Below are 24,559 nucleotides of genomic sequence, written 5' to 3' on the forward strand. Positions count from 1 at the left end.
CAGATCACCCTGTACCCCTAACAGGCACAGGGCGACTTACACATAAGAGGGATTTGGGTGGCTGAGACAGGGGTCTCCCCACCCCCCAAAGTCACTCCTGTCACATATCTCCCCTTTCGGCAGGAGACTAACACAGGAGTAAATCCCAGATGGATGGACTCCGAAGTTAGTCTGTGCTTCCAGTCCCCTAATGCCAGCACCCACACAGTACCCCAAACAAATTGTCCCACACAAAGCATTACTTACCCAGCCAACCTCTGCCTCTCTCGCAGAATATACCCACCACTGGGGAGAAGTACGGACTGGTCCTTCTCCCTGAAGTCCTCTCTGGAGAGAAGACAGGGTGGCTGGGCCGGCTCCATCATGCTGTGGGGGTTCTGGGCCGACTGCCCAGCATCCCTGGGGTATCCAGGTGGGGACTGTGGTTTCATGCACTTTGACTTGATGGACATCCCCCAGGTGTTTGCAAAGTAAGGCTGACATCCTCTTGTCCCAATGCCAGACCCTTTTCTGGGATTGTGTCAGTGGAGATCGAAGTCCCATCCACGGGCATCAGCTCAAGCTGCCGTTGTGAGGTGCCGATTGCATCCTCTCCCTGTAGCTCTTGCAGGGCTCATTGTTGTGGGCAGAGGTCAACTACGCCATGCCCTGGTGCCAGCTCTTCTGTTGTAGGTGTGCTGGCTGGTTCCTCCTCAGCAGAAAAGTCAATCAAATCCGCAGTCTCTGGAACTGGTGTCTGGGGATAGGGATTCACCATCTCCTGTCCATGGAACTCAGAAGATGTTACCAGTGCTGGGCAGAGTTCAGTAGTGTTTTGCCCTGTTGCCAGCTTTTCTGCTGGAGGCTTACCAGGTTGTTTTTCCTCAGCAGAGAAGTCTATCAAATCCCCAGTCTCTGGAATTTCCACTGCCGATTCTTGGGCATGCTGCTGAACATGTTTTAGTAGTTGCCTGTATGCCCTTTCCAGATGCAGTTCTTTCTTCAGCAGGTATTCCAGATCTGGTTCAAGCTCTGAGACCCCTGTGAGACCGAACATAGCCTCTCTGTCTTCTCGCAACTCCTCCAGGGTAGGTTCTCCTTCATCGCCAAACACAAAATGATCTGTAAGGCTCTCCCATAGCAATCCAGGGCCACCAAAGTCATATCCCTCAGGAGAGCACTCTGTTGTCACCCCTAAATGTTCCTGCTCTGCATACCATTGCAGAGCCCGATATCTGTTGTCCAGCTCTATCTCCTGTTGGACCAGCCTGTTCAACTCAGTCACCCACTGCTCCTGGGGTTGCTCTCCCAGGACCGGCATCCGTAACTTCCGATGGACCCTGGCCCTTTCCCCTGGGGTTGGATAGCACTTGCCCTTGTCCATACCAGCAACCTGGAGGGCTCCTCTCCAAAGCACCTCCCAAATCCGCTGCCTGAGCTCCAGGTACTGATCCGTAGACACAGTCCTGGGGTATGTTGCAAGAACGCTCTGCAGCAGCCCTGGGAACTCTGATGCCAGGTCCATATCTCCACTGGTGTGACTGACGTCTACTTTCCTGATCTTGAATCCCGGTGGTGGTTTGGACGTGTACAAAGCTTGGAAGCACAATCCCACCGCTTGCCACCAATGTAACGGAACCAGACCCCGACTTCCCTAGGGTATTTCCGTTAGACTCCCGCTTCCCTGTCCGTACACAGATCCGTGGACACCACCGCTGACCAAAATGGAAATAGACCGCACCAGGCTTGTATGAAAGACAGGAAATAGACTGCTTTATTTTAACACAGATACAAGATATATACACAGGGCAGGGAAATACGCACCCAGACAGGAAACACATCAGCAGGCCGTCCCATCAGGGGGAAGGGCTGCCGGAAACATGACATCCCATAATAGTTTGCTAGAACAATGGGATGCAGCCCCATGGCAGTGAACAATGGGATACACCACGTGGCAGTAGACAATACCCAAACCCATATATCCCATAATAGTTTGCTCTCAAGCAAGACACATAATAGAACAATGGGACAACCATGTGGCATTAAACAATGAAGAACTCCCACACCCAACCTATACATGCCTACACAATAGTAGGACAGATCACCCTGTACCCCTAACAGGCACAGGGCGACTTACACATAAGAGGGATTTGGGTGGCTGAGACAGGGGTCTCCCCACCCCCCAAAGTCACTCCTGTCACAATGGGCACTTAGGACCAGATAGGAGCTTTAGATTGGTTAGGGACTCTTTCTAGTGGCCTGTTATGAGAGCAGAAGTAGAGCGCTATTGTCATTCATGCCTACAGTGCATTCAAAGGAAAACTCTACCAACCAAAGCTGCCCTCATGGGTCACCTTCAAAGTTAAGGGCCTATGGAGTTGATGTGCATTGACGTTTTGTGCCTGTAGCCCAATGTCAGTGGGAGCAATGTTCTGATGGTAACCGACCACTTTACTTGATATGCTCAAGCCTTCCCTGCCAAGGATTAACAATCAGTCACTGGGGCAAAAGTACTGATGGAAAAGTTTTTTTGCACTATTGTTTGCCACAACAAATACATTCTGATCAGGGCAGGGACTTTGAGAGCAAACTTGTTCACAAGCTATGTGAGCTGCTGAGCATCCAAAAATCCCGAATTTCACTATATTATCCACAGGGAGATCCTCCACCTGAACCGTTCAACCACACTCTGTTTAATATGTTGGGAACTTTGCCCTCAGAGAAGAAACAGCATTGTAGAAATCATATTGCAGCTGTAGTTCATGCCTACAACAGCACGACTAACAATGCCTTGCAGTATTCCTCCTAAAGATTTATGTTTGGGAGAGAAGCTTGACTGCTGGTCAACCTAGCTTTTTAGAACCTCTACAGATCACACATCGCTGACTTCATACAAGGGGTATGTTAACCAACTAACTACAGAAAATTTTGAAGCAAGCCAATGAGAAGGTGAGAGAGATTGTAATCACATGAGAGCAAAGAAATAAAAGCAACTTTGACCTCAAGGTGAAATTACAAGACCTTCAACCTTCATGAAACTTGGGAGTACCTGGGAAACACAAGCTGGCCATTCACTGGTGATCCCAACCATATATTGTCTGCAAGCAACTCCCCGGGCTGCCAGTTGAAATCCATCCTGAAGGGAAAATGGGCCCACTAAAAACATGTTACCAAAATCACTTGCTACCTATTTCAGACGCCATCCAAATACATCAGCCTCCTGACTCTGAACCAATAGAACCATGCATCCTTAGTCCTAGATCACGCCTGCAATGTCAAACTAACATTCAACACGAGGAAGAAGATGAAAATGATGGAGACGAGATGGTGCCTGATTATTTGTGGCTGCAGCTTCAGGAGATTCATGACACCTCTCCCTCAGTTGGGGGAATAGGAGTGGCTCCTATTATCTACCTATTTTTATATTTTTTTTATTCTAAATGATTCCAATTTCTTGCTGTAATTCATAGCAGATTTCTAGTCAGTCATATACTTTACATAATTTATTATTAGGCACTTGTATGCATGGAGGTGTGTGCCTGTGAGCCTGGGTTGATTTGCTTTTTATAACATCTGACAACGTTGTCATAAGTGTTTTTAATGGTGTTTGGTGGAAGTGTTCCTTTTTGGTTTATTTATTAATCAGTCTTTTGTACCTATTAAAGCAACATTTTTTACCGATATACTGCTGTTGTTCCTATTGGAGCCTCTGTTCTGGTGGAGAATTCCCTGTGGGCTTTCACACCTAATCTCTTTTGTATTGCCTATATTTACACTTTAAGTCAGCCTCGTTTAGTAAAAAACTGAAATGCTTTCTGACAAAAATAAAAAACTAAATTAGACATGCAGCTCCAGTGCTGCATATCTAATCATGGAAATGTATTTGGCAATTTAGTACATAAAAAAAAAGAAACATCATGGAATCCAGAGTCAAGTATGAATGATATTTTGGCAAATAAAGTGATGGATTGCATTATATGTGTATATTGCTGTATGAAGTACTTTCCCCTCTGCGGATTGTTGCCACTCCTCAAACTGAAAATAAGAAGGGACACAGATTAAACCCAGTGAACTTGGCCAAAATCACATAGCAGTTCCTTTTTTTGGGTCTAGTTTACTTTGCACAATGAAAGGACTCAATTTTAGTCATCAGGTCTGGATGAGAGAAGATTACTTTTGCTGGGAGAAAACTTCAGCTTCTCTTCTTTAGACCGTCAAGGCGATCTCTAAATCTAGAACTTGATTTCTTACAGCATCTGGTGATACATATTGAAAGACAATTTTACCATAAGCATTTTTTCTCTCAGAGCAAATAAGAAGCATAATTACTCAGGTATGGAACTACTGCAAATTAGTTATGCTAACCAAGACGATGTTTGTTTAAGGTGATGGCTACGATTTTCTTAAAGTCAAGAATGCTGCATTTAATAGAGATTTTGTGTGCATGCCAGCTGCTACAGCTGTAGGCTTTGTGATAAATTAAACTGAAAGTTTTATAGGCTTCTGGGGCTGGTGCCAAACACTATGTTGTAGCATATTATAAAGCTGATAGATTTTTAGTTAGGCAATAGTTTTGTGCTCACTGAAAGCAAATATGTACTTTTAGGAAACAAAGTTTATTGTTAAGCATCTCTGAATGCAGAGTAGTTTTAAAAGGCTGGAGGAAAAGGATTTTGCTAAATAATGCCAAAGAGCAACATTATTTGCTATCATGAAAGGTGCTTAAATTTAAAACAGCCAGTGATATAATCCATGAAATACAAATTGGATGTTAAAAACCATTTTTGCTCATTTATCATTTTCTTAATAGTTTGTTAAATGAAATATATAGGTGTCTGTATTGTCTGTGTTTGGAGTTTTGAATTTAATGACTGCATATGTGTTAAAAGTTCATGAAAATTAGTGAAACTAAAGAATGAGAATAACTTTCAGGGAACTTCTAAAAGAAACTGGCAATTATCTATTTGTAATTTAGCATGGCTTGCTCACTTTATATAGGAAATACCAAAATGTATATATTTGTTTCTTATTGCAGTGTTCAAAAAATGGTTACAATGGACATTTTCATTCAGTTTTCAGTTTTATTTTTCATGCTTGCAACTGGAGGGCTTTGCCAGTATGAGGGATATGATTACGATACTGATTATGATCCTGAGCCAGAACCTGAGTACCAGCCACCCTTTCATTTCTCAAGTATCACAGATTATCATGCTTCAAGTGTTCCTTACACGACAGATTGTGCTAGGGAATGCTACTGTCCTCCATCATCCATAATCACCATGTATTGTGACAACAGGAAACTCATGGCCATTCCCAAGATCCCATCCCGAATTCAGCAGCTTTACCTTCAGCACAATGAAATTGAAGCAGTTAATATGAAGTCCTTCATCAATGCCACCAATGTAAGAGAAATTAACTTGAGCTACAATAGATTGAAATCACAAAAGATTGATTATGGCGTGTTTGCAAAATGCCCTCATCTTCATCAAATCTACCTAAACAACAATGAATTAGAAGAGATACCATCACCTTTTTCAACATCTGTTGAAAGAGTCTTCCTTGGGAACAACAAAATTAACAGAATAAAGGAGCAAGATTTTCAGGGCTTAGTAAACGTCACTATGCTTGACCTTTGCAACAATCGTATTGAGAGCATCAAAGGGAAAACATTCAGCAAACTGACCAAGTTAATGCAGCTTAATATATGCAACAACAAACTCAATTCTATGCCTGCAAACCTTCCATCTTCTGTAATGTACCTGTCGCTAGAAAATAATTCGATTTCCAAAATTCCAGATGATTATTTTACAAGGCTTCAAAATCTAATTGCAATTAGAATGTCACAGAACAAGCTTGAGGAGGTTGCTATGAACACGTTTAACCTTCCACACCTCATGGAGCTGAACCTGGGTCACAACAAACTAAAACATGTGTTTTACATTCCTCGATCACTTGAGCACCTATATTTGCATGACAACGAATTTGAAAGTAAGTAAATACTCATTGTGTTTAAAAAATACAAATAAGCACCCGCATCCTTATTGTGTTAAGTATAGCCAGCAAACAAGGGAGATAAAGTTCAGAAAACTCAGGATGGCATTTTTAAATGGTAGAACCCTTGCCATATTTTACTACTGTCCGACACTTTCCCTTGCTCACTTCCAGGGGGCAACATTTTTCACAGAGAGGAAGTGAAGGAAACATTTTAACAGCAACAGAGACATAAGTAAAAATATTTGTTTTTTAACCATTCTGGAAGGTTTTACCCTCATCATGACCAGGGCATCTTTTTGCTATACAGCACTGCTCTATTTTAACTGGCAATTGCTTGGTCATGCAACACTGTGTCCATATGAAATTTATATAATTTTTGTTCACACAAACAGAACTTTCTTTTTGTGGTATCACCACTGGGTTTTTTATTTTTTGCTATATAAACAAAAATACTGAAAATGTTTAATTTCCTACTACATTTGTTTGGAAAAAAATAACCCAAATCAGTGTATATTATTTACAGTGAAAATTAGAGTCTAAAAACTAGGGTATATATAGTATATTTGAAAATGGATCAATTCTGATATACTAGTGGCCGATCTCACTTCTTGAGGCCCTAAAATGCCAACACAGTACAAATACCCCCAAAATTACCCCTTTTTGGAAAGAAAACAGTCCAAGGTATTTAGTAAAAGGCATGATGAGTTTTTGAAGTTGCAAACTTTTTGTCACAATTTTTTTGAAAATGAAAAATAATAAACAAACTTTGTTTGCCAATTTTTTTTGTTTTACATACTGTCACCAATGTAGTACAGCCTCATAATATGACTGGTGTGACGGCGGTGATCAGGGATAAGGACTGGCGACAGTATGTTTAAAAAAAATGATAATTTTTAAAAACTTTCTTTTTTAACGTTTTTCTTTTCTTACTATTTTTTTTTTATAAAGAAACCAGGTTGTGCTAATAGAGAATATGCAAATAAATATACATAAATAAGGTCATACATAAATCATATAAAGTCCAAAAAAGTCCAAAGTGATGTAATACGTGAAAAATTAAGGAGTGTTCAATAAATATTACCAGAGTGAATCCACCACCAAATAATTTGAATGAACTCTCCAGAGCAATATGCTGATCAAATTATAAATCAGCATAAAGCGCTTTCTGCTCTGGGAGCAATGGTCTGCAAGCTGGTGAGGCAACACTAGGAACTTGATATTTGGTCTCCAGGGAGCAATACTCTGCAGGGAATGTATACCGTATGGATCCACTTCAATAATAAACCACTGAATCCTTAGGATAATCAGACCACATAAGGATTCGGTGGTTTATTATTGAAGTGGATCCATATGGTATACATTCCCTGCAGTGAATAACTATATGAACCACTAATGTATTTATACATGTTGATCATATCCCCCTTAATCTCCTCTTCTCAAGAGTGAGGGGAAAGAACACTGGATAGCAATAAAACCTGACAGGGGTTCTAACCTTTTTCTCACTACCTGCAAAACAATATTTAAACTAAAGTAATACTTTAAAGTACCATTTAGTTTATATTTCTTTAAAAAAAAATGATGCTATGTTTGTCCTACCCACCATGAAAAAATAAAATACAACTGAAATTCTAAGAAAATGTAAAAAGCAGAAAATTAGGGAAAATGAGAAATAGGAAAAACATACAGCATTTTGTAGGTTCTGCTTAGACGGTCAATAATTATCATCCAATTCTGAGTGTACAAGCAGACACTCCTGTAAGAAACAAAAGGACATTGCCCAAGATTGTGACCTGGAATAAGAAATCAACTGCTGCAAAAGTGACTGCAGAGCTCAATCCCAGTCCCATGAAGACTGAGATTGAGCTCTGTAGTCACTTTTGTAGCAGTTGTTTTCTTATTCACAATCCTGCGCAATTTCCTTTTGTCTCCTCATATATACTGTAGATGGAGTGGCGTGTCTGAATATTTTGTGCTGTGGGACGGCAAGGCGCTTTATGATTTCTATGTGGGATTAGTGTCTCTGGTATAGAGTTTACTTTACACGTGGGTGGTGTGATTTCCTGCAACCCTCTATTCCTACTGCACTGAATGCTCTCCGTCTCACACTTGGATATTTATCCATCTGTATGGACAGTTTGCACATCTGTTTGCTTTATTCATCTTTATTATCTTTGTTTGCAATATTGAATAACATACTGTATTTGTATTTGTGCTTGTTTATTTATAATTGCCCATATGTACATTTGTCCATCTGTACATATATACATTTCTTTTTGTTTATTTATATTTTGAGAGTGGAGTACTCTCTGCCAATACTTTTGACAATATAGTGTGTGTGTATATATATATATATATATATATGGGTTGTTTTCAGGCACTGAATGTATGTATTGGCAAGGGGCTCTGGGATGTGCTATTGTTACTGGCTGCTGTTTGATATATTGTTGCTGGTGGGGATCTATTGTTGCTGTGTTGCTGGGGGTGTGTCTTATGTTTCTTCAGGGGTCAATCCTCGCTGGGGGGGATTTACTATTGAAGGAGGGGGTCTATAATCTCTTCTTGTTCTTCTTTCTTTGTTCTTGACAGTGTAGAGCGAAGCAGCAGCAGCAGGGCTTTTTTTCAGGCGGAACGTGGGGGAATGCAGTTCCGACACCTCCAGCACTGAATGTATGTATTAGCAAGGGGCTCTGGTGTGTGCTGGGGTGTGCTATTGTTACTGGCTGCTGTGGAATCTATTGTTGCTAGTGGGAATCTATTGTTGCTGGGGATGGGTCTTATGTTGCTGGGGAGATCAAGTCCTTGCTGAGAGGGATTTACTGTTGAGGCAGGTATAGTCTGGCTGCTGCGGGGTCTATTGATGCTGGCTGTTGAGAGTCTATTGTTGCTGGGATGGATCTATTGTCTATGGTCTATTGGGGGTCATTGTTTCCTGGGGGAGGAGCTGGAGTCTATTGTTGCTAGCTACAGGAGATCTATTTTAATGCATTTCCTGTTATCATTGACAAGCTCCATAAAAATTACCTAGCACCACAAAATGACACTTGGTTCTGTATTCTCTAAAAGGGGAGGTACTGGGAGGTGGGTAAAGGGTGCATCCAAGGAACAGGCTGGGAGGTGAGTAGGGGGTGGAGACATGGAGGAATTTGGAAAGGGGGAGTTCCTGCACCTATTCTCTGAGAAAAAAAAGCCCTGTGTGTATATATATATATATATATATATATACACAAACACACATTTTTATTATCATTCTAGTAAATTGCAGAACAAAAGAACAAAAGTAATTTGTCTCTTTCTTACAGCTATAAACATAACATTGATGTGCCCAGTAATGGATAGAATGCACCGACTGACCTACCTTCGTGTGGATCAAAACAAACTAAGACGTCCTTTAAGCACTTTAGTGTTTCTTTGTTTTCCCCATATATACAGTATTTACTATGGTGAGCAGAAGCAAATTGCTGGGGAAAAGAATATGCCACTCATTCCTCAGTTCCCATTGCCTGAAGAGGACAGGGATGATGATGATGATGATGATGATGATGAAGATTTTCCTCAATATCACAGAGAGGAGCATGAACCAATAGCAGGAGAACATGCTGGGGATGCAGAGGAAGATAATTACTTTGATGATGAGTATTCATATTAGCTAACCATTAACTGATGTTAGTCTCCTTCTAGTCCTGACTGATTTTTCCAGGTACAAAATCATTAGGTATCCTTCTATTCAGTTTTTTTAGATTTTCACAAACCTTTCCCTATTCTGCTTTTTGTTAAGTGAAATCTATTTAAAATGCAATCTGTTTAAAATGCATTGCAATCCATATAAAATGTGATTTCTGGTAAAGCCAAGGTCTTGAAATTACCAATACAGTTGGCACGCTAATGATAATAAATTGGTTACTTATTCATTAATCATGTAGCATACTTTTTTGGAGCCTCAGGAGCTTAAAAGCTATAGTGATTAGCAGCCATGTAAATTGTTAACCATCAGTACTCAGCAGAGCTTATCATGCAAAGAGATTTTTCTTCATAATGAGCATGTCTATGTATGTGCTTGTGTGCCAATGAAGAAAAAAAAGCCCTCAGTGTTCATGCACTGAAACTACATATTGGCTAAGTCAGGAAGAAGAAAATACTAAAGAGGACAAACAGATAACCCACCATTCATTATCATCTACAAGCCATCTGCCCATCTGAGGCCAACCTCTGATTTGACCAATAAAAATAAAAAATTACTGGCCTGCATATATGGCAAAATTTGATAAAACCCCTATAACTAACTCTTTCAATTCTCAAATCAAGACTCTCAAATTATAGTTATTTCTTTGTGTTACTGACATCGCAGTCCTTGATGATCCATGGGGTGTATACATTTTCTTACACTCATAGGTCTAACCATTAGTGAATGCTAATAACTGATGATTAATAAAGTAACATTTTATTAAAGATGCATGAATGTAAGGTGGGATGTGGGAGTACAAGTAACCGGAAAATGACCCCACTGTATGTGTAAATTACGGCGGATCACACTTTTTTCAGTCTCCTGAAAACAGTAGGACCTTTGTCTTAATGTTGTTTAGACCGCTAAATAAACTGAGGCCCACAAAGACACCCTGGAGAAAGGGTAACAACAGATTTCAATAGTAAAAATTTAATTTTATAACCTGCAGCTGTAGCGTTTAATTCCTCTAAAATACAGGATCTGAAGGAATTTTTCTTCCTGAAAGCCCCTTATAATGATCCAGTCAGTTTGCTTGTAATCATGTTATACAGTTTTGTTTCTGGTTTTTGTACATTGTAGAAAACTGAGTTTAAAAATGTAAACAAATTATAATTTTACATATATTGTACACTGTCAGCTTGTGTCATACCAGATACATTCAAGTATACCCCATTTATTGGGCTTGTAAGCCCTACAAGCTTCCACATCAGTGCACTCATAATAATTAAAGCACCAACCTGTATTTTAGGAGAACCACTAGATGTTTTAAGTATTAGAGGTTCATGGTGTTCATGGTGTCCAGAACTTTATTATTTATTTATGGTACTTATATAGTGCTGTCAATTTACACAGCGCTTTACACACACACACACACACACACACACACATATATATATACACACACCGTGTTCCAGATTATTATGCAAATGATATTTTTCTCATTTACCTAAATAATTGATGTAAATAACAGTCAGCATAATTCTCATGTTATCAACTATTAAGAGTACAATTCAAATTTTATTGAACAAACCTCCTAATGGTAACAGTATTTTTGTTAAACATAAAAAATTTACAATGCACTGTTCCAAATTATTACGCACAGTCAGTTTCAAAACACTTTATAGGTTGTAAAGAACTTAAAATTGTCATTTGTTGTGTTTGCAGCATATTTACTGAAATCAAAAGCTATTTCAATCAAACTTTTAACAACATTTTAACTTTTTAAACATTTTAACAGGTCACGGTACATTTTAACATAGGACCCCTTATTTGATAGCAGCTTCACAAGCCTTGCATCCATTGAACTTGTGAGTTTTTGGACAGTTTCTGCTTGAATTTGTTTGCAAGATGTCAGAATAGCCTCCCAGAGCTGCTGTTTGGATGTAAACTGCCTCCCACCCTCATAGATATTTTGCTTGAGGATGCTCCAAAGGTTCTCAATAGGATTGAGGTCAGGGGAGGATGGAGGCCACACCATGAGTTTTTCTCCTTTTATCTCCATAACAGCCATTGATGCAGAGGTATTCTTTGCAGCATGAGATGGCGAATTGTCATGCATGAATATGATTTTATTACAGAAAGCATAGTTCTTCCTTCTGTACCAGGGAAGAAAGTGGTCAGTCATAAACTCCACATACTTTGCAGAGGTCATCTTTACACCTTCGGGGACCCTAAAGGGGCCGACCAGCTCTGTTCCCATTATTCCGGCCCAAAACAGGACTCCACCACCACCTTGCTGACATCACAGCCTTGTTGGAACAGGGTGGCCGTCCACCAACCATCCACTACTCTATCCATCTGGACCATCCAGGGTTGCACGGAACTCATCAGCGAACAGGACTGTTTGAAAATTAGTCTTCATGTATATTTCTGCCCAATGCAGCCATTTCTGCTTGTGAGCATTGGTTATTGGGGGCCGAATAGAAGTTTTATGCACAGTTGCAAGACTCTGGAGGACTCTACACCTTGATGTCCGTGGGACTCCAGAGGCACCAGCAGCTTCAAATATCTGTTTGCTGCTATGTAATGGTATTTTAGCAGCTGCTCTCTGGATCCGAATCATGGATCTGGCAGAAATCTTCCTCAATGTGCCTTTTTCTGCACGAACCCGTCTGTGCGCTGAATCAGCCACAAATCTCTTAATAGTGCAATGATCACGCTTAAGTTTTCGTGAAATATCTAATGTTTTCATACCTCGTGCAAGGCATTGAACTATTTCACTCTTTTCGGCAGCAGAGAAATCCTTTTTCTTCCCCATATTGCTTGAAAATGGTGCTCTGCTTAATAATGTGGAACACCCTCCTTTAGTAGTTTTTCCTTAAATTGGGCTCACCGGCCAATCTAATTATCACAGGTGTCCGAGATTGTTTTCAGTGATCAAAAGAGCCCTGGCACACAATGCCATCCATGAGTTAAACTGAAAAACAAAATATTTAATCTTTGTGACACTTAAATAGAATTTGCATAATAATTTGGAACACGGTGTATATATACATATATCTTATTATACAGGATTTATATAGCGTCAACAGTTTGTGCAGCACAATATAAGGGAGACAGTACAATTGCAATACATTCCAGTACAGAAGGAATGTGAGGGCCCTGCTCATGGAGCTTACAATCTAAATCTTATATTGTACATTCACATCAGAGAGTAACCCTCAAGGGGCATACAATCTAAGGTCCCTAACTTACATTAATGCATACACATACTAGGGCCAATTTAGACTGGATCTAATTAACCTACCAGCATGTCTTTGGAGTGTGGGAGGAAACCGGAGTACCCAGAGGAAACCCACGCAGGCACAGGGAGAACATGCAAACTCCAGGTAGGTGATGTCATGGTTGGGATTTGAACCAATGACCCTAATACTGCCAGGCAGAAGTGCTAACCATTTAGCCACTCTGCTGCTAAAAGCAGAGTCACATCTGAGCATTTCAAAGTCCTTTTAAGGTGAATGACACTAAAACAAGCTACCGTATTTTTCGCTCCATAAAACACACTTTTTTCCCCCCAAAAAATGGGGGAAAATGTCTGTGCTTCTTATGGAATGAATATTGAGCGGCTGGCCCGGGATTCTCCCCATCACCACCGCTGTGTTAGAATACCGGGCCGGCCGCTTGGCTCTGTGCAGCAGAACCTGCAGTCCTCCAGCGGTCCTACCTGTTCCTCACCTTCTTCTCTCCCCGGCGCCGGCAACTTTAGTGTGGGCACCCGGCTGTGACAGCTTGAGGCTGCACAGCCGGGTGCCCACTGCGCATGCGCGAGAGGCGCTGCGCTTTTTGAATTGCCCTGTAGTCTCCTGGGACCTGTCAAGTGTCCCAAAAGACTACGGGGACGGAGGGGGAAGGACAACTCCACGGAAGTGGGAGCGGATACCTGTCATATTTGGGTACCCGCTCCCCCCTCTGCTCCCCAAAGGTCTGCAGTCTCTGGTCATCTGTAATATGTCCACAGTCTCTGGTCACATGACCAGAGTACTATGTCCACAGTCTCTGGTCATCTGTATTATGTCCGCAGTCTCTGTTCATCCCATGTACTATGTCTGCAGTCTCTGGTCATCTCCTGTACGGTGTCCGCAGTCTCTGATCATGTCCTGTACTATATCCGCAGTGTCTGGTCATCTGTACTATGTCCGCAGTCTCTGGTCAGATGACCAGAGTACTATGTCCACAGTCTCTGGTCATCTGTACTATATCCGCAGTCTCTGGTCATTCCCTGTACTATATCCGCAGTCTCTGGTCATCTCCTGTACTGTGTCCGCAGTCTCTGATCATCTCTTGTACTGTGTCTGCAGTCTCTGGTCATCTCCTGTACTGTGTCCGCAGTCTCTGGTCATCTCCTGTACTGTGTCCGCAGTCTCTGGTCATCTCCTGTACTGTGTCCGCAGTCTCTGGTCATCTCCTGTACTGTGTCCGCAGTCTCTGGTCATCTCCTGTACTGTGTCCGCAGTCTCTGGTCATCTCCTGTACTATGTCCGCAGTCTCTGGTCATCTCCTGTACTATGTCCACAGTCTCTGGTCATCTCCTGTACTATGTCCACAGTCTCTGGTCATCCCCTGTACTGTATCCGCAGTCTCTGATCATCTCTTGTACTATATTCGCAGTGTCTGGTCATCTGTACTATGTCCGCAGTCTCTAGTCAAATGACCAGAATACTATGTCCACAGTCTATGGTCATCTGTACTATGTCCGCAGTCTCTGGTCATCCCCTGTACTATGTTCGCAGTCTCTGGTCATCTCCTGTACTGTGTCCGCAGTCTCTGATCATCTCTTGTACTGTGTCCGCAGTCTCTGGTCATCTCCTGTACTGTGTCCGCAGTCTGTGGTCATCTCCTGTAGTATGTCCGCAGTCTCTGGTCATCTCCTGTACTATGTCCGTAGTCTCTGGTCATCTCCTGTAAAGTGTCCGCAGTCTCTGGTCATCTCCTGTAGTGTGTTCGCAGTCTCTGGTCATCTCCAGTAGTATGTCCGCAGTCTCTGGTCATCTCCTGTACTATGTCCGCAGTCTCTGGTAATCTCCTGTAATATGTCCGCAGTCTCTGTTCATCTGTTGTACTATGTCTGCAGTCCATTGGTTCAGAATATTTTTTTTCTTGTTTTCCTCCTCTAAACCTAGGTGCGTCTTATGGTCTTATGGAGTGAAAAATATGGTAATTACATTAAAATATAGATAGGAATATAAATGTGATAACTCCATCAATACGGACCATATATGCATTAAATTCAGTATACAAAATCAAATACAAAATGATATACACACATTTGTGAATAAAGCAGATCTGCAAAATATTCACAGCTTCTTTGTTTTTAAAAACTCTTTATGTGTAATGTGCAACAATATATACACACAGCCCATACACACAACTCTGTATCGGGGCGGACTGACAACTCATGGGGCCCCCGGGCAATAGGGGATCATGGGGCCCCTGTGTCCTTGCCCAAACTCAAAAAAACCTATGAAAAAGGTACCAGGGGCATCTCATGGGGCCCCCTACTGACCCCGGGCCCTCGGGCAGTGCCTGAATTTCCAAATGGTCAGTCCACCCCTGCTCTGTATGTATAACGTGCAGAAATATATAAACATAAAGTGCAGGAAATTATATAAATCAAAAAAATTATGAAAAAAGCAGATTTATTACAACTCCTTTACTGCTACTTCAATCTCCAGTCACCATAAAGTGACTTATGCAGTAAACAAAGATGCTGAGAAAGTTCACCTAGCTTTTTATATCAATGCTATTCAGCCACCACCTCTTTGCAACTACTTCAATCAACTTTCACAGCACCAGTGAGCAAACAGGTCTCTTACCAGATCGTTTGGTCCCACCAACAAGGCCCAAAAATGCTTGTAACAATTAAAGTAAAATGGCACCACTTGTAGCAGCAGAACTCTTAGGGGTTTAAATGTAAAGTCCACTAACTCACTGAATTGCAGTGTAGATCAGTTCCCAAAATAGAAACTGCCAACAAACCAGGGAAGACACCAGAGGTCCCATAATAGATCCAAATAGCTTGACCTGTATGTGGCCTTTGAGGGAAGTCATTTAATAACAAGGACCTTCAGGCAGGATAAGGGGAGGTTTGCTAGGAGTGATGATTTGGGTTGATTTATGTTGTGAGGGGGGATGGGGGAAGAATATCACTTTTTCTAGCACAAACTCCTCAAATCCCCCCTCCTAGAACAAAAAGTGATATGGTAAAGGAGGGAGTCGAAGTGTGCTAGGAGGGGATACTCTTTTGGCGGGGGGGGGGGGGTGCTGCTAGGGATGATTAGGGGGTATTTGTGCCGGCAGAGGTAGTTGGGGGGGATTAACGCTAGGATGGGGGATTAAAGGAGGGGAATTTGTGCTGGGAGAGGGGGTGTTTGGAGTTAAGGGGAATGCTCGGAGGGGAAATTTGAGGAGTTGATGATTTGTGATAGGAGGGATAATTTTTTTGGGGGGGGGATTTGTGCTGGGGGCATATGGAGAGAGAGAGGATTTGAACTAAGTGGGGCATGGGGGGGGGGAGATTTGTGCTGGGAGGAGGGGGAGTTTATGCTTAACTAGTAAGCACACAGATTAGTGCCCAATTTTATTTTTTTTGGGGGGAGGGTATTTTTGCTGACATATAATGGTCATACATCTGGAAAGGGGGGGGCTTTGGGCTCTAAGTGAACTTGTCCCAGCAATGCTCAGAAGGGCCAGATTGACAGCCCTCGAGAGAGAGATTGAGATTCACTTTTACAAAACAATTCTCTTTCCACAAATGAGGGAAAACAAGAAGTCCCCGGCCATTTTATTTCCAAATACGGGAGCCAATGGTACAAGGTCAAGTACATCCTTGAGAAAACTTTTGCATATCATAGGGCTAGGAATCTGAAGGACGTATTGGTCCCCTCAGAATTCACTGGAAAACCTTAGACAACATGTATACCAAAAGTCACTGGGATGTTTCCATGTGGTCATTGTTCCATGTGTCCATTTGTGGAGAGAACTGGGATGTTCACCTCAGCAGATCACTCTAAGTTATTTAAAAGTAGGAGCTATATCAATTGCTCCTCGAGTTGTGAACAGGGGCAGACTGACAACTCATGGGGCCCCCGGGCAATAGGGGATCATGGGGCCCCTGTGTCCTTGCCCAAACTCAAAAAAACCTATGAAAAAGGTACCAGGGGCATCTTATGAGGCCCCCTACTGACCCCGGGCCGTCGGGCAGTGCCCGAATTTCCAAATGTTCAGTCCACCCCTGGTTATGAAGTATATGCAATAGAGTATTCATGTCATAAATACTATGTTGGGAAGACAAAAAGACAACTTAGAGTATTTAGTGGCAAACATGTCAGAAGTATTAGGGGTACTGAGAATGCGAAACCGAGAGACAAAGAAAATGTACTGGTCAAACACTTTAGGGAAGTGAGGGTATTGAAGGGTATTTTCCTTCTGAATTTACCACAAAGGCGAGATGACTTTGATAAAATACTATTGTAGCACAAAAAAAGGATTTACCTTTTAGAAACCCTGTCCCCAATAGGCCTAAATACGAAGATACATTTCTTGAAAAACTAGACCCAAATTCACCTACTGCAGTCCATATATATTTTTTTATTTTTGGTATATCTATGTCTTATCCTGATTTATCTTGATTAATGTTTTATGTCCACCTGTGTGTTACTATATTCCTCAATTAAGATTGTAGAAGTAACCATTGTAGTATTTTGGCTGGGCAATTATATGCATTTAATTTTGTTTTTCTCTTTATTTACTCTCATGATTTTGTCCATTGGGTTATCTTACCTTGGTGCCAGTATGCTTTTTAGCATTTCTATATCTGGTTTTGGTCAGCTTTTTTGATACTTGTAATATCATCTTTGATGGTATTGACTGTGACAAGTTAGTGGTGATATATACTAAATTTAGTCTCATGGGCACCACCTCTTCTCTAGGGAGAATATGTTTAACCACTTCATGTCTGGACACTTTCACCCCCTTCCTGTCCAGGCCAATTTTCAGCTTCCAGCGCTCTCACGTTGTGAATGACACTTACTCAGGCATACGACACTGTATCCAAATTAAATTATTATCATTTTTTTCAAATAAATAGAGCTTTCATTTGGTGGTATTTAATCACCACTGGGGTTTTTTATTTTTTGCTAGAAAAATGAAAAAAGACTGAAAATTTTGAAAAAGAAACCAAAACATGTTTTTCTTAGTTTTTGTTACTAAATTTTGCAAATAAATATACTTTCTTCATAAATTTAGGCCAAAATCCATTGTGCTACATTTTTTTGGTTAAAATAACCCAAATCTATGTGCATTATTTAGCCTGTGTGAAAGTTAGAGTCCACAGACCCCGGTATATATTTGAAAATGTATCAATCCTGATGTACTCATAAAAAAGGTGCAGCGCTTAATATGCATAAAGAACTAAACATATTAAAACAGCGTGTTAAATGAACAGAAAATGATAGTAGCTATATAATCAAGTGCAAAGTAGTAGATCACACTGCGGTGAACTTGAGTGAGTAAATGTCCCAAATTAATAAACGCCCACGTGGGGATCCAACAGATCCTATTGAGTGCGTGGGGTCGGGAATCCAGTGTACCACACAGTGGATATAGGGTATAAAGAGTGCGCACTCACCAGAAGTGCGTCAAAAATGCGCATATGAGATTACCCTGTCTCATCAGGTAGTGATGCTGCCAAGGTAGGGTCAGGGTCATACACCATCCAATCTCATCTAGGGTAGGTACTCCAAGAGCCTTATTACGTGTCACCGTCTGGGGTCCCGTTAAACAGGTTCTGCAAGTGGGGACTCTCAGTGAAGAGAGCCCAATAAGGGACACCACATAGCGTGATACTGTAGACACTTAGTTTATTGCTTCAAGGAGTAACAGATCAATATATAAGAAAATGGTGAAAATAAAAAACTGACCATATAACATTCAGGATGGCCACCAGCGGTGGTCAGACTTCCAGAAACTGTAGCCCCCTTGACGTGTTTCGTGCGATGCACATCATCATAGGGTGCTGGGCTTACAGACAGGGACATCTGATAGCTGCTATTTATATGAAAGAATGTTTGGAAATGGTGCCAGTGGTTATCGCTGCCGCCATTTTCCCGGCTACCGGCGCATGCGCGATGCGTCGGCGCCATTTTGTCGTGGATTGCCGGGGGCGACTTGTATTGTCCTATATAGGTCAGTGCCATTTGTTGGCAGTATTCAGGCCCCAGCCTGCACTGTGAATCAGTGTGTATTACACTACAGTTCAGCAGGATTGCCAAAGGCAGAGGATCTATCTTTACAAAATAATGGGGCAGTAAAGAATTAGACTAAGAGCATTCTAAAGATAACAATGCTCTTAAAAGGACATTACACATACTGTCACAGTTCATTACACATATTGTCAGTATGTAATAGAGCTTAAAGGAAAAAACATTTTAAGACATCAAAGGTGAGATGCCATATCAAAAAGGACTAGCCTGAACAATAAATGGTCAGATAAATAAAATTGGTGAAATACAATAATATATGCACATACATAAAATTGCAAACAAAATCAAAACCGAAAGACAAACATGCGGGGGTAGAGCCTAACTATGGCGGCAGTGGAGAGCTCGTGGCAGGAGCTCCTGGCCGGAGCCCCTCCGACCGATCCCCCTTTTTGACCCACAAAATTCCCCTGAAGTATGGAGCCCTAGAAGCCGGAGACCTACCTCGGACTGGTAGGCTCCCTTGGCTGAGCGGCGGCCCGCGGGAGGAAGAGCTGGGGAACGGAGATCATCCAAGAGAGGCGGGGACGCTGAGTGTGGTTTCTGGGAAACAAGGAGGCGCGGCCGGGACATGTGACCGGCCGCAGTGCATCCCTGGGAGGTGAGGAACCCGGCCGGCCAGCCGGAGGCTGACGGGGAACAGGAGAGATATCGTCCTGTTGGACGACTAGCCAATGTTGGAGCCCTGTGGGGGTGAACTGTGAAGAACTGCCTGCTCAACAAGAAAATGGAGGAAAGTCCTGGAGGGTCCCCCTGAGAGCAAGAGAGTCGACCTACTGAAGGAGCTGGAGAAATGGAGCCTGGAGCAGTCTCATGAGAGGAGCAGGGAGGGTGAGTGGCTCCGGCTGTGGCCTCAAACATAAAAACTGTGCAGATCTGGGAGAAACTGTATCAAGTTGAAGGAAGGCAGAGAGTGAGAGAAAAGGGGGGGACCCCAGAGAATATAAAGAAGGAGAAGAACGTAAGGTGTAGGCAAAAACACACAGAAAAGTTAACAGAAAGGGCTGGGATCTCTATTTCTATATCATATTGATTTCTTTTTTCTGTGTAAAAATCAAGTTTATGAGAGAAAAATAAAAGAAACAGAAGAAATTAAAAATAAAAGTGCAAAGGGAACCGGGCCTAAAGGGACCCAAACGGGTACAATTAAAAAGTACACATCCCAGGGAAACGTGACCCCGGAAAGGCCCCAGAGCAGAAATGACAAAGGAGAATCAGACTTAAGTATGCAAAGTAGTCCTAAACAATTAATGGATTTGGATAACAGTAGTCAACAGATATCAGAGACAGAAAAAGATCTACAAATCCCAAATAAAAAAGAGATGACAGAAATGTTTAAAGATCTGGAGAGAATAATAAAGCAAGAAATGGTAAATATTCGGAATGATCTATGGCAGCTGTTGTTAAGAGTGGAGGAAACAGAGCAGAAAGTTAAAAACCAGACCCAGATTATTTCCGAATTAGAAAAGAAGATAATTAATATGGAAAAAGTTCAGGAAAAATTGCTGTACAAGGCGGAAATTCAAAAGAATAGAGAAAAAAGGAGAAATATAAGGATAAGAGGGGTACCAGAAAGTCTAAAAGGAGAACTAATGAAAGAGGCGGTTTGCAAAATACTGAACTTTATAACGGGAAACTCTGATATGGAAAGGACTAATTTAGAAGGAATCTCTAGAAATGGGAAATTCCAGGGGAACCATGAGAAGGATAGGCCGAGAGACATACTTGTTAAATTTTATGAACTGCAGCAAAGGGAAAGAATCTGGAGGAAAACTAAGGGAAAACCAGTAATACAATATGGAGAAATGGACATCCAAATATATGCGGACTTGTCACCGGAGACTCTCCGAAGGAGGAGAGCTCTGAGGCCTTTGCTGGAGCAGATGTGAAAACAGAAGGTGCAATATAGATGGGGGATACCGGAGTGCTTGTTAGGATGGAAAAACGGAATAACAGCCCAATTGAGGTTCCCAGAGGACTTGAGAAATTTTTGCGATAGACTGGAAATGCAGAGAATTGAAATTAATGGATGGGAAGAAGAACCCGGGGGAAATAGATTAAAGAGAGGGGAGGAGTGGAGACTGGTGGAGGTGGGGAGGTAGGGCGGGGGGGGGGGGAGTGGAGGGGAGAGAAGTTTTTTGTTTTTTTTTCTCCCTCCTTGCCCCCACTCCATCACCTGTTTCCTCCCTCACCCCTCTAGCTTAACTCCTTTTCTTCTTTTTGTTAAGAATTATAAGTAGAAAGGGCTCAATGGGGAGATCTGGATGGAGGGGAGGCTGTCCATGGGAGGATCGTAGCCCTAAGGATTATATCAAAGGTGGATGCTATTTCCACAAATGATGGTTAGGCAAAGCGAAGGCCTAAAAAGAGGGGGGAGAGAGGGGGGGAGTGATGGCAACGATGCCGGGGGGGGAATGGAAGGGAGGGAGAGGAAAGGGAACGAGGGGAGAGATGGGGGAGGGGGGGGAGGGATAAGGGGAGAGAAAAGGCTAGTGGGATAAAAACACTCTATAGGAATAAGAAAGAGGAAAGTAAGGAGGAAAAAGGAGTCAGGAGGAAAAGAGTAAGATGGAAGAAATCCAATATATAACCTACAATGTAAAAGGGTTAAGCTGTCCAGGAAAGAGATTTAGGTTATTTAAAGAACTACAACATAGAAAATCTTCAGTGGTATTTTTGCAAGAAACACACCTAGAGATAGAGTCGAAGGTTAGATTGAGGACCAGATATTTTCCAACGTGGTTTTATGCGGACTTACCAATCAAAACAGCAAAAGGAGTTGCTATAGGCTTCGCTAAAAATATAAGGTTTGAGGTTGAGGAGAGATTAACGGATCTGGAGGGAAGGTTTTTATTTTTGAGAGGTAAACTACAGGGAATTGAGTGCACAATAGCAAATATATACAGTCCAAATAAGAAGCCAGAGTGTCAGGAATCTAGGAATGACCAGAAAGGTGCGGACTGACACAGGGAAACGCAGGTCTCAGGTACAGTATAATACAGTTTATTATTAGCCACCCAGATATATATATATATATATATATATATATATTGTGGCAGTGCGGTATCCTGCCACGGTGGAAAGCACGATGGAGGCCCAGGATTCTCAACCTTACAGGTTGAGGGGCTCCAGGCAGATCTCCTAATGCAGAGGAAACTGGTTTATCAGTTTCCTCTTTGGTTGGTAAAGCCTGTTTTGGGACCTGTAGCCTGGAGATTTCTTAGAGATTTGGGAGGGATGAAATCTCCAATCCTGGGCCCATATTTTGGGAGCAGCCAGCGTGCTGATTGCACAGGTGTGTGCAGGCCTTTTAGGGGAAGCCAGGCCATGATTCTGGGCTCCACCCCGGCAGTTAGGAGGACTCCACCCAGGCAGACGGGAGGTCTCTGCCGTGGAGTCAGGTGGGCTACACCTAGGAGAGGTGGAATCCGGACTAGCTGTGTGCTAGTGCCATACTTTGGGAAGAGTCTGCAGGAGGCAGACTTAAAACTGCGTACAAGCCAGGAGGCTGAATACTGTTCATTTGAATTCGTGTGATGGTGGATACCCCTGCGTGGGAAACCTTTATGTTATTGAACTGACATTTAAATAAAAGTGGGCAAACAGGCCCTTAAAAAATAAGCGAGTTGCCGTGTGCTTTGAAGAATCTCTACCACTTGAAGCGAGGTCCCACATATGGTGGAGGATGCAGTGGGCATAATTGGAGATCCCTGCAAAAGTAAGTTCATCAGTTATATGAACTGTGTTTCTGTGCAATGGACAGCACAATTTGGTGTGTGTGCAGGTGAGGAGAACCTGCCTTAAAGAGACAGTGCTTCATTTCTTGCTGCTGGACTGTGCAAAAGTGTTGTGAAGTGACTGTGAAGATGGGGCGGTCAAAGCAAAGAAAAGAAGAAAGATTTGCGGAAATGAGAGACAGAGCCCTATGGCTGGAGGGGTTGTTATCACCAGAACGAGCCCCATACATGGATGAACAAAGTTTGCCAAAGTGGGAAGTGCATGTTGCTGCTGGCAACACTGGTGAAAGGAGACCAGCTATGAATGTGCAGAGTCCTAAGCTGGAAAAAGGCTGCAATGTGGGGAGCCTGGACAAGACACGCTGGCAAGAGCGATGCTTGCGGTGCAGGGAGTGGGGGCACACTGTCTCTAAATGCCCTTTGTCTCAGCCTCCATTGCAAAGTTGCATATCAAAGCAAAGGACTGCATCTGTGTTAGGCAAGCCGGCTCTGAGTGCAAGGAAGGAGCGACAGCCTGACCACAAGTTTGAGAAGAATGTGGTTGCCCATAGCAACACATGTGACTTGAGGCCTGCGGACCCTGTAAGAGGAGTGTCGTCTGCAGAGGATTGTGACAACGCAGAAATGAGAGTTCAGCGCATCTGGAGGAACCCACAAAGTTCAGCTGGGAGAGTGCCATCTCCCATAGCAACAGGAGAAAGCCTGGCAACCAGGAGAAGGGGCTACAAGGGAGATGTTGTTCCCTATCCCAAGAAGGTTATCGGTGGAACCATACCCTGCCTGGAATGTGGTCAGTTTGGGCATGGTATCTTTTCCTGCCCCAGATTATGGAATACCACTGATGAGGGTGCTACTGAGCAAAAGTCTTCATCTGCAAGCCCAGATTCCTTTTTAAAAATGTTGGCAGCCACCTCTGGCAACAGTGAAAAAGTACCTGTTGTGCCTGCAGGGGGTGCCAAGGAGTCAGAAGTGCCTGCCACGGTATCATCCTATAGCTGCATGGATGAACTGGGTGGCCAAAGCCAAGCAGAGGAGAGACTACGCACTCAAGTGAAGGCTATGACACCTGCTTCAGGAAATGGTAAGACTGTTTGTGGGACTGAGTCCAAGGAAGTGAGGGTGTGTCCTTCAGGGAGTTCCACAATACAGATGGACATGGACTGGCTGCTGTGTGCTACCCTGAGTAGTGGGGAGGCACAGGGAACAGCCCAACGATTAGCAGGACTAAATATGGAAAAGGACATGGGGACTCTGCAGGTGCCTGCTATAATCCAGCAGAAGGCTGGGGATGGTAACCTAGGGGTGACCAAAACTGCCATGGCACCATGTTCCCTAGTGATAGGTGCTGCAGAGATGACCAGGGAAACCTCCCAGGAGCCCGCAGTGACGGAGCAGAGGATTTCCCAGGTCAGCTATGGAGCTGCAGTCATGTCTATAGGTAATGAGAATGCTGATGGTCATGCCAACAAAAGTGTTACTGTTGGTAAATGTAAGGTTACGGTTGGTGATGGGCTAGCACAGCTCACTAAGGATAACAGTGTTGATGTGAATATGATTGAAGATATGTTGTTGCCCTTGGCAACAGTATCCAAGGCTGCAAAGGTGTCCATGGAAACTTCCTGGGAGCTCTGTGTGTTGGAGCCAGAGGTTGCCTGGGACAACTATGTTGCTGCTCTGGACAAGAGAGTACTTGACACAAATGATGATTTAAATGCTAAAACTGAAATTTTTGAAAATGCTCATGGTGATAATGGGTTAACTGAGTCTGTCAGTACTGACAATATGTATGGAAGTGTTCCTGAGGTGAATGAAGCGCCATCAGAGTACGGTGGTGAAGGTGTGGTATTGCAACCTGTTGAGGTTAAAAATTT

At 42.6% G+C, this 24,559-nt stretch overlaps 1 protein-coding gene across 1 annotated transcript; it reads left to right on the top strand.

Moving 5' to 3' along the window:
• Window positions 1-4,050: 4,050 nt before the first annotated feature.
• Window positions 4,051-9,885, top strand: OMD (osteomodulin). The gene is made up of 3 exons (XM_089661454.1): window positions 4,051-4,312; window positions 5,015-5,967; window positions 9,273-9,885. Exons 2-3 carry the CDS (start codon window positions 5,025-5,027, stop codon window positions 9,617-9,619), a joined length of 1,290 nt encoding a protein of 429 aa, XP_089517580.1. The 5' UTR covers window positions 4,051-4,312; window positions 5,015-5,024; the 3' UTR covers window positions 9,620-9,885.
• Window positions 9,886-24,559: the final 14,674 nt, after the last annotated feature.

The sequence above is a fragment of the Staurois parvus genome, unplaced genomic scaffold (genome assembly GCF_062004578.1).
Source record: "Staurois parvus isolate SC_StPar_1 unplaced genomic scaffold, SC_StPar_1.0 ptg001343l, whole genome shotgun sequence".
Lineage (NCBI taxonomy): Eukaryota > Metazoa > Chordata > Amphibia > Anura > Ranidae > Staurois > Staurois parvus.